Source organism: Microcebus murinus, chromosome 29 (genome assembly GCF_040939455.1).
Source record: "Microcebus murinus isolate Inina chromosome 29, M.murinus_Inina_mat1.0, whole genome shotgun sequence".
NCBI lineage: Eukaryota > Metazoa > Chordata > Mammalia > Primates > Cheirogaleidae > Microcebus > Microcebus murinus.
The window spans coordinates 16509583-16519919 of NC_134132.1; the positions used below are offsets into that span (position 1 = coordinate 16509583).

Here is a 10337-nt window from a genome sequence, read left to right on the forward strand (position 1 = left end):
CTCTCCTCTCCAACCTCGGACACTGGTGTGTAGTCCCGGAGGTCCCGGGCTCCTGCGGCACAAGACCACGACCACGACGAGGGGACGGTCGCCACCCGCGCAGGGAGGGAGGGCGCGCGACCTCGGGGCGCGCGAGGCTGCTGCAGCCGGGCGGGCGGGCGGGCGGCGGCGCCCGGCGCAGCAAAGAGTTAAAGGGAGGAGACGTGGGCTGTCACGCGTCATTGAGCAGATTATGTGTGGCAAACAAAAAGTGTGCGCCTGGCTGCCAGTCAGTCACTGCGTCGCGTCCATCTGTACAACTCTCTCTCTCTCTGCGCTTCTCTCTCTCCCTCTCTCTCCCTCTCCTTCCTTTCTCCCCATCTCTCTCCTCTTTTAATTTAGGCAGCCCCTACCTGACACCAACCCCAACCCCTGCCTGACATGGAAACGCACTTGACACAATAGGCGGAGAAGCGACACACGACTCCCGGCGCGCGCGCCAGCGTCGCCTCCCGTTCCAGGTGGCCTCAGAAAATTTTTTTGGGGGGGGACCATCTCTCGGATCCCGACCTCGTTTCTCCCCGGTGAGTCTAGAAAATCTGCATGGGTGTGGGAGGGGGTTTGAGGGGGAAAGGAGGAAGGGAGGGAGGGAGGCAGGTTTGGTGGCAAGAGTAGGGAAATGTTGTCGTCGTCCCTGGGTCCCTCCCGGTCCAGAAGAGAAAGAGAGAGAAAGAGAGAGAGAGAGAGACAGGAGGGGAGGGGAAATAATTGAGGACAACAGGGGTTGAGGGGGTCTCTCTCTCTCGTGCCACCGAGGTTGTACAAAAGGAAGAGCAGGTGAGGAGCACTTTGCCTGCCCCCGTGGGGGTCGGGGAGAGGGGGGAAGTGGGGACCGGGTGTCGCGCGAGCCAGGCCGCCAAACAATGCCTGCCTGCCTGCCTGCCTGCGGGGACGGCTGGCGGTGGCTTTCTGCGGGCCCGGGTGGCTCCGGCGGCGGGGACGTCCCCGAGCGCACGCAGCGCGCGAGCCGAGCCGGGGCCTAGCGCGCGCGCGCGGGACGCGGGGCCGGGACAGGCTGGGTGGCACAGGCGACCGCGGTCACGGTGACCCGCGGCCGGAGGCTCCCGCGGCGGCCGCCCAGCCGGCCGGGAGCCTCGCGGACCGCCGTGAGCGCTGCGCAGGCAGCCGGGATCTTTACGCGCGTATTGTTAGGTGGAACCGCATCTTTAATGACTGTGCCCTCCGCTGCCATGGGGCCCCAAGTGACGGGAAGCGACCTCCCCCAACACAAAGAGGCGCTTGAGTGTGAAAAGAGATTTTTTTTTTTTTTTTAGAAAAAAAGCAAAAAAGGAGGAGGAGAGAAATCGAGGCACACACAACCAGGCGGAATGGCAGGAAACTGAAAAGGGGAGAATAGGATTGCAGTGGAGAAATGAGATTAGACGTTCTGATTTTTTTTTTAAAAAAATATATATATTTTTAAAATTTATTAAACATATTTAACAAATTAAACTATTTATTAACTGGAAATCAGGAAGGCTAATTTGCATGGGGGTAAATAAATACGCCCAGGGATAGATGATGTCGTGTAGTAAAAGTTTCCGCTTTGTGGATATTTTTCCCTTATGGCTGCTGCTGCTGCCGTCTGGCAGATTGAGCCCGACTGCTTGACATTTTTGGAGACGCAAGAGAATGAATGGAAAAAGAGGCCGGGCCAAAGTTTTAGCCAATGTTAGCTGGAAAAGGAGAAAAAAAAAAAACCAAAAAACAAAACAAAAAAAAACAACCTCTGCTACCCTGCGGTCACATTTGCAAGATTAAACGGTTCATAGACATTAAGATAAAAAAAATAGACGTTATTAATATTATCCCATATTGGACGGCATTGCAGGAAAAGAATTAGGTCTCCTCTTTCCCCGCTGTTAAAATTATGCAAAGGGTACATCAACGAATGCCGATCGGGACGTTATTAGGATAAAACAAACTCAGAGGAATCTTTGGATGGGCCAGGAAGAGTGAGACACTGCAGCTCGGTTCAAAGCTAGTTTGGAATGTGAAATGCCGGTGGTGGTTTTTTGTTTTTTGGGTTTTTGTTTTTTTTAATGGTTAAGTGTTGTGTGTGTGTGTGTGGGGGGGTGTCCATTAGCTCAGGAAGGTAACTGTCCCTTTATGATAGCTTAATAGAGAGTCTTCCACTGGGACATTCATTGCTCTCTAAATTGCTGAGGATTAAAGAGCCGGAGGGGAAAAAACACGGAGAAAAACTCAAGCGGATCTGGTCCCTGTTGCCCAAACAGGATCGTTCGTGGGGGTAGGGGGAGAGTTGCGGTGAGAATTCATGAGTCATTCCACACACAGCGTTTCCAGACAGGGGACCGACCCTTCACGCCTGTCTCCCGTACCTGCTCATTTCATGGTCCGCCCGTGTGACTCAAGTCAACGCACCCCCTTTTTTCTATAACCAGGTCTCTGGGATTCTCTCTCCTCCATAAATAGGCATGTCGAGGAAGGGGGAAAAAAAAAATTACCTCTGCTTGCTGCTTTTAATTACAGCCTCCTCGGGAGGGACTGCGTTGGATTATGGTAATGAGCAGACGCAGGTCCCTTTTTGGAGGTTTGCAGAGTGTGGCCCTGACACTGGGCTTGAAATCCATTCGCCACGCTCTGCTGTCTCCCTGCCTGCCCGGCTAGTGCTGCTCCCCTCTTTGGAAGAAGAAGGGGAAAAAAATGGGCTCTTGGGCATCCACCAGTTCAATGCACAGGAGGAAAGAATATTTCCCCCAAGGGTTAGAAGTTTCTACCAGGCAGGCAAACCTATAGGCTGCAAAAAATAATAATGATAATAATAATAATAGTATTATTTCTTCTCCCCATCACCTCCAAACCCCATTTGACACCAAGATGTTGCAAAAAAAAAAAAATTGACCTACTCTTTCCTATCTATCTCTTTCTGTTCCTTTTTTTCCAAGCAGCCAGCCAGCTCCGGACCTCTGATTATTTCCAATTATTATTATTTTTTAAAGTTTCCCTTATTTGCATCTTTAAAATATGCCAGGCCGGGCAGGGCGGGCGCGGTGGCTCACGCCAGTCATGCTAGCACTCTGGGAGGCCGAGGCGGGCGGATCGCTCTGAGGTCAGGAGTTCAAAACCAGCCTGAGCAAGAGCGAGACCCCCGAAAAAACAGAAAGAAATTCATTGGCCAACTAAAAATATAGAGAGAGAAAATGAGCCGGGTGTGGTGGCGCATGCCTGTAGTCCCAGCTGAGGCAGGAGGATCGCTGGAGCCCAGGAGTCGGAGGTTGCTGTGAGCGAGGCTGACGCCACGGCACTCACTCTAGCCCGGTGACAGAGTGAGACTCTGTCTCAAACAACAACAACAACAAAAAAAACCTCATGCCAGATTCATCTGAGCTATGCAAAAAATGAGGCAAGTGCATGCAAGGAAAAGCTGTGTAGTAGTTGAGATGTTCTGCCCCCCGGGGTTTGCAGAGGGAAAAAGGAGCCGGGGAACTCACTTCCTTGTGCGGTGTGTCTTGTCTTCAGTGATGGAGGATTCCAGCATCCAGAGAGGCATCTGGGATGGAGAGGCCAAAGCTGTCCAGCAGTGCCTAACAGATATTTTCACCAGCGTGTACACCACCTGCGACATCCCAGAGAACGCTATATTCGGCCCCTGCGTCCTGAGCCACACGTCCCTGTATGACAGCATAGCTTTCATCGCTCTCAAGTCTACGGACAAGAGGACGGTCCCTTATATCTTCCGGGTGAGTCCCCGTCCCAGCCGGTCCTGTCGAAAATGAACTAAGACTCGTCTCTAATCACGCGTTGGAGACAAGTTTCCGGGTGCAGAAAATGCAACGGTGATGATGATGATGATGCGAGCAATCCTATCGCACCTGCAAAAAAAAAAAAAAAAAAAAAAAGACAAAAGGAAAATTAAGCTCAAATGATGGTCAACTGATTTCTTTTTTTCCTGGAATAAATAACACAGAAATTTTGATTTGGGAATGTTAGAAATATCTAAGGCAGGGTGGTTTCTGTTTTTGTTTTGTTTTTTTGAGACAGAGTCTCACTCTGTTGCCCAGGCTAGAGTGAGTGCCGTGGCGTCAGCCCCGCTCACAGCAACCTCAGACTCCTGGGCTCAAGCGATCCTCCTGCCTCAGCCTCCTCCCGAGGAGCTGGGACTACAGGCATGCGCCACCATGCCCGGCTCATTTTTTTCTATATATATATTAGTTGGCCAATTAATTTCTTTCTATTTTTTAGTAGAGACAGGGTCTCGCTGTTGCTCAGGCTGGTTTCGAACTCCTGACCTCGGAGCAATTTGCCCGCTTTGGCCTCCCAGAGTGCTAGGATGACAGGCAGTACCGGCCTGAAATGTCTAAGGCAGGGTCTTAAGTTCTGAGTTTTCCTGGCGATGATGAATGTGACTTCTTAAACTCTTGGGGAGATTTCCCCTGAGGCTGAGGCTGTTTGCATGCTCATTACTTTCTGAAAGTCCTTTTTTTTTTTTTTTTTTTTACAAGTATTGGGTATATTTGCCTTGCAATGCTAGAGGCTTTCTCATCCTCCAAATATTACTTTCTCTGGCAACACTAGCTGGTACCCACAGAGCTTGTGTTTAAATTAAAATGTTATTGGTTTTGACAGGAAAGCACCATTAAATACAGGTGTTTCCGCTTAAAAAAAAAAGGCCTCTCTCATTTGTGATTCCCTCTTTACCAAGAAAGCCTATTAATTGCTCAAGCCAAAGTTAGGAAGATAAATAAATGCCACGTCATGTCTAAGATTCAAGCTTGCTTTTTTTTTTTTTATTTTAGATCAATTTTCAGGCATGGAAGCTTGCTTTTTTTTTTTTATTTTAGATCAATTTTCAGGCATGGAAGCTTGCTTTTTTTTTTTTTTTTACCACCCCCATCACCTTAGAAACGAACACAAAATTCCCTATGCCTTTGTCACGTGGGATCTAATTCAGAAGCATTAATCTAATGCTCAAGAGGTTAATCCTACATGTTTTAAGAAGACATTTCCTTCATTGGGTGTTCTAGCAATCTGTGAAAACTGTAGACTTCCACGATCTGAGCGATGCACACAGTGTTTCGTGCCATGGGTTATCGTACCTAACCGGCTATACAAACAGGAGGAACACAGGCCCCAGGTTTAGGCCAAATTTTTGGAAAGCTTGGCCTCAGATGATTTTTTTGGGGGAAAAAAAAAAAAAAGACTGTAACATGCAGAAGACGATGTTGGGTTTCCACCTCTGGCTTCCTTGTCTCATCTGTGCGTCTCTCTCCTCCTCTTCTCTCTTGCCTCTTTTTTTTTCTTTCTTTTCTTTTCTTTTTCCCCTTCTGTTTTAAACTGTGCAGGTAGACACCTCCGCGGCGAACGGTTCCTCCGAAGGCCTCATGTGGCTGCGGCTGGTGCAGTCCGCCAGAGACAAAGAGGAGCAGAACCTGGAGGCCTACATCAAAAACGGACAGCTGTTTTACCGCTCTCTCCGCAGGATCGCCAAAGACGAGGAGCTGCTCGTTTGGTACGGGAAGGAACTCACCGAGCTGCTCTTGCTCTGCCCTTCCCGATGCATGGGCAAAATGAACGGTAGGTTGGCTCGGGACGCCCCCTCCCCACGCCCACACACACACTTGTCGCGCGCGCCGCTGCGGTGGTGGTGGCCTTCGCGGGGCGCGCGTCCCGGGAAGAGGCGCACGCGCGCGCGCGCGCGCGGTGGCAGTGGTGGCCGCCTGTTGTCCCCCCACCCCCGCCCCCCCCACACAAAGGAAGCTTCTGAGGTGGGGCTCAGACAGCCAAGCTGGGACACGCAGGGCGAGGCCAACCGGGGGACCCTGGAGAGATGACTGCAACCCCTCCCCAGCGAGGAGGGAAGGTTCGATCAGGGGCGCGCACAGTGGCTTTTTGCAGGCCCTGGAGACGCAGGGAGATTTGCGAAAGCGGGTGGTGGCAACCAGGCCTGGGGGCGATGCTGAGTCACCGTGCGGTGTCTTTCTGTGTGTGTGTGTGTGCGTGCTCGCTACGCAGGGTCGTCCTCCTACACATGCCTGGAGTGCAGCCAGCATTTCCAGTTCGAGTTCCCCTACGTGGCGCACCTGCGCTTCCGCTGCCCAAAGAGGCTGCACAGCGCTGACATCGCCCCCCACGACGACCAGGGCGCCAAAGACCACGGGGGCGGCGGGGGCGGCGGCGGCAAAGACCAGCAGCAGCCGCCGCAGCAGCAGGACGCGCCGCTGGGCCCCAAGTTCTGCAAAGCGGGCCCCATGCACCACTACCCGGCCGCGCCCCCCGACGGCGCCAATGCGCCCGCGGCGCCCGGAGGCGGCGGCGGCAGCAGCGGGGGCGCGAAGCCGTCCACGGACTTCCACAACCTGGCCCGGGAGCTGGAGAACTCGCGCGGGGGCCGCAGCTGCTCCCCGGCGCCCCCAGGCCTCGGAGGTGGCGGTGGCGGTGGCGGTGGCGGCGGCCACCAGGATGCCGAGCTGGGTCCCGACAGCGGCGGCGGCGGCGGCAAAGCCAAGAGGAAGTTTCCGGAGGACGCGGCGGACGGCGGCGGCGCGGGGCTGGCGGGGGCGCGCGGTCGCTTCCCCGAGCGGCCCCCGCCCGCGTCCAAGGAGGACCTGGTGTGCACCCCGCAGCAGTTCCGCGCCGCGGGCAGCTACTTCGGGCTGGAGGACCACGGGGGCCGGCTCTTCGCCGCGCCGCCCAGCCCGGAGACGGGCGAGGCCAAGCGCAGCGCCTTCGTGGAGGTGAAGAAGGCGGCGCGCGCGGCGGCGGTGGCCGCGCAGCAGGACGAGGCGGCGGGGGACGGCGCGGGCGTCGCCAACGAGGACCAGGACGCTGCCGGCGGCGGCGGGGGTGGCGGGGGTGGTGGAGGCGGAGGGGGCCCCGCCACGCCCGCAGCCGCGTCGCCGCCGTCGTCGGGGGGCTGCGTCGTCGCGGACAAGCTGCTGGCCCCGCGGGCGCCGGGGGCCGCGCTGCCCGGCCGGCTGGACGGCGGCAGCCCCGCGCGGGGCAGCGCCTTCACGTCGGTGCCGCAGCTGGGCGGCGGCGGCGGCGGCGGGAACGCGGGGACCCCGGGCGGCGCGGGCACCGGGGGCGGCCAGGGCGCGGCGCCCCCCGACGAGCGCAAGAGCGCCTTCTCGCAGCCCGCGCGCTCCTTCGCGCAGCTGTCGCCGCTCCTGCTGTGCCAGAAGCTGGGCGCGGTGGAGCCGCCGTGCCACCCGGGCGGCGACGGCGTGGGCCCCACCAGACTGTACCCCGCCGCGGCCGCCGACCCTGCGCTGGCCGCCGTGAAGCTGCAGGGCGCCGCGGACCTGAACGGGGGCTGCGGGGCGCTGGCGGGCGGCGGCGGCGGCGGCGGCGGGGGCGGCCTGCCCAAGCAGAGCCCGTTCCTCTACGCCACCGCCTTCTGGCCCAAGAGCTCCGCCGCGGCGGCTGCGGCTGCGGCGGCGGCGGCGGCCACCACCGGCCCCCTGCAGCTGCCGTCCGCGCTGACGCTGCTGCCGCCGTCCTTCACGTCGCTGTGCCTGCCCGCGCAGAACTGGTGCGCCAAGTGCAACGCCTCGTTCCGCATGACGTCCGACCTGGTGTACCACATGCGCTCGCACCACAAGAAGGAGTACGCCATGGAGCCCCTGGTGAAGCGGCGGCGGGAGGAGAAGCTCAAGTGCCCCATCTGCAACGAGTCGTTCCGCGAGCGGCACCACCTGTCCAGGCACATGACCTCGCACAACTGACCCGCGCGCGCGCGCGCGCGGTGGGACGGGGAGGGGGGAGGGGGCGAGGAAGGGGGGACACCCCGGCTCGCCATGCAGCGCGCGCGCAAACCCGCGCGCGCGCACGCACGCACGGCCGAGCCGCCTGCAGGGATAGACACCCCTATCGTTGCGCGCGCCCGCCCCCCATCCCCAGAGCCCTGCACTCGGAACCCCCCGCACCCCCAAATAAACACACACACACACACACACACACACACATACTCAAACACCTGTCCCCACCCCCTAGGAAGCTTCTCTTGGAAATGTTTACGAGGGACAGACACGCACGCGCGCGCGCACACACACACACAGGCGCGCGCGCACGGCCAAGCCGCCTGCAGGAATGGACACCCCTATCCTTGCACGCGCCCACCCACCCCCGGAGCCCTGCATTCGGACCCCCGCACCCCCAAATAAACACACACACACACACAGGCGCGCACGCACGGCCAAGTCGCCTGCAGGAATGGACACCCCTACCCTTGCGCGCGCCCATCCCCACCCCCGGAACCCTGCACTCAGACCCCCCCCCCGCACCCCCAAATACACACACACACACACAGGCGCGCACGCACGGCCAAGTCGCCTGCAGGAATAGACACCCCTACCCTTGCGCGCGCCCACCCACCCCCGGAACCCTGCACTCGGACACCCCCCCCAACCCTGCACTCGGACACCCCCCCCCGCACCCCCAAATAAACACACATACTCAACACACGCATACTCAAACACACACACGTACTCAAACACCTGTCCCCACCCCCTAGGAAGCTTTTCATGGAAATGTTTACGCGGGACAGACGCGCGCGTGCGCGCGCGCGCGCACACACACACACAAACACACACACACAGGCATGCAGGCACAGCCAAGTCGCCTGCAGGAATGGACACCCCTTCCTTGCGCCCCTGGATCCCCCCCACCAAAAAAAAAAAAAGAAAGAAAGAAACACACACACACACACATTCAAATACATAGTCTCCAACCCCTAGGAAGCTTCTCATTGAAATCAGACAGACAGACAGACACACACGCGCACGCGCACACACATGCACGCACGCACGAGAGCCAGGAAGGTGGATCTTTGCCTGGGTGGGTTGTCGGAGGGGGTTTTCTTTCGAATGCACGCGTTTCCCCACTTTCCCCCCCAAAAAAGCAAAGGTACATTTTTTTAAATGTCATATATTGCAACATATTGATGCATTTGTCATACGTTTCTACTTAAATTATTATTATTATTATTATTATTAAGCACTTGCATAAGTGTGGATGTAAGGACGATATATGTAAGGGCAAAATTTATTTTAGATATTAAAGTAAAGGAGGAGGGCGATACGCTTTTCTGCATTTCCTGACGATGGTTTGTGTTCTCAACAAAAAAATAAAAATAAAAAATAAGCAAAATAACGAATAAAGAGGAGGAGGAGGAGGAAGAGGAGGAGGAAGAAGAGGGGGCTCGCGGTTGGATTTGAGTTTCCAGGGGGGAAGTGCATGTGTAATGAAATGATTATAGACTTCAATGAAGAATGTCATCGATTATGTAAATATGTATTTCCTTTGAATACAAAGTGTAATTTTGTGCAAGTGAAATGGAGTCTGAATAGTTATGTGTTTCTTTTATCCCTGGAAAGATTTATTGAACTTTATAGTTTATCTGGGTATGTTGGATGCTTTGACAATAAATGACTATTTTCTTCAAAGCAATTATTTGGAAAGTTTTTTTTTTTTTTTTTTGAGACAGAGTCTCAATCTGTTGCCCAGGCTAGAGTGAGTGCCGTGGCGTCAGCCTCGCTCACAGCAACCTCAGACTCCTGGGCTCAAGCGATCCTCCTGCCTCAGCCTCCTCCCGAGTAGCTGGGACTACAGGCATGTACCACCATGCCCGGCTAATTTTTTCTATATATTTTTGTTGGCCAATTAATTTCTTTCTATTATTAGTAGAGACGGGGTCTGGCCCTCTTGCTCAGGCTGGTTTCGAACTCCTGACCTTGAGCGATCCTCCTGCCTGGGCCTCCCAGAGTGCTAGGATGACAGGCGTGAGCCACCTCGCCCGGCTGAAAGTCCTTATTTTATGTTTTGATAACTAAGGACTATCCTTTGAGTAGAGACCATCTATCGTCACTGAGTCCCTAAAAAGGAGGGAACACAGAGCAAAAGACGGGAATGGTAAACCGGGCTCTATTTGCATATATTGACTCCAAGCCCATTCTGAGCCTCAAAGAAGATGTTTTGATTATCCCTTGGAAAAATCTTTAGCTGGAAATTGTTGGGCTTCTTGATCAAAGACAAATCGTTTAGACAATGATGCCTGTCATGCAGCTAACTGGCCGCTGGGATGTCAGTGCTCTTGTCGGCAGCCGAATAATTAGCATCTTCACAAATGGATGGAGACAAACAATAATTCAGGCCTGGGGCTGGGAGAGACCAGATGAAAAATACACTTTAGTTTCTGCTAGTGATGCCTGCATAGAAGTGTGTCTTGCCCTCTGATATCATGAGGATGACATTCCATCATTAACTGTTTTTTTTTTTTTTTTTTAGACAGAGTCTCACTCTGTCGCCCAGAGTGAGTGCCCTGGCGTCAGCCTCAC

At 55.3% G+C, this 10337-nt stretch overlaps 1 protein-coding gene across 1 annotated transcript; it reads left to right on the forward strand.

Annotated features, from left to right (window-relative positions):
- The first annotated feature begins 290 nt into the window (after positions 1-290).
- On the forward strand, positions 291-7727 carry PRDM8 (PR/SET domain 8). The gene is made up of 4 exons (XM_075998648.1): positions 291-563; positions 3523-3743; positions 5346-5577; positions 6016-7727. Exons 2-4 carry the CDS (start codon positions 3525-3527, stop codon positions 7725-7727), a joined length of 2163 nt encoding a protein of 720 aa, XP_075854763.1. The 5' UTR covers positions 291-563; positions 3523-3524.
- The last annotated feature ends 2610 nt before the right edge of the window (positions 7728-10337 follow it).

What these genes read in the sequence shown, in the direction of transcription:
- PRDM8 (XM_075998648.1), top strand. Translation starts at nt 3,525, where the DNA reads ATGGAGGATTCCAGCATCCAGAGAGGCATCTGGGATGGAGAGGCCAAA. An exon ending in CGGTCCCTTATATCTTCCGG is followed by an intron (nt 3,744 to 5,345) that starts GTGAGTCCCCGT and finishes TAAACTGTGCAG; the next exon opens with GTAGACACCTCCGCGGCGAA. An exon ending in ATGCATGGGCAAAATGAACG is followed by an intron (nt 5,578 to 6,015) that starts GTAGGTTGGCTC and finishes CTCGCTACGCAG; the next exon opens with GGTCGTCCTCCTACACATGC.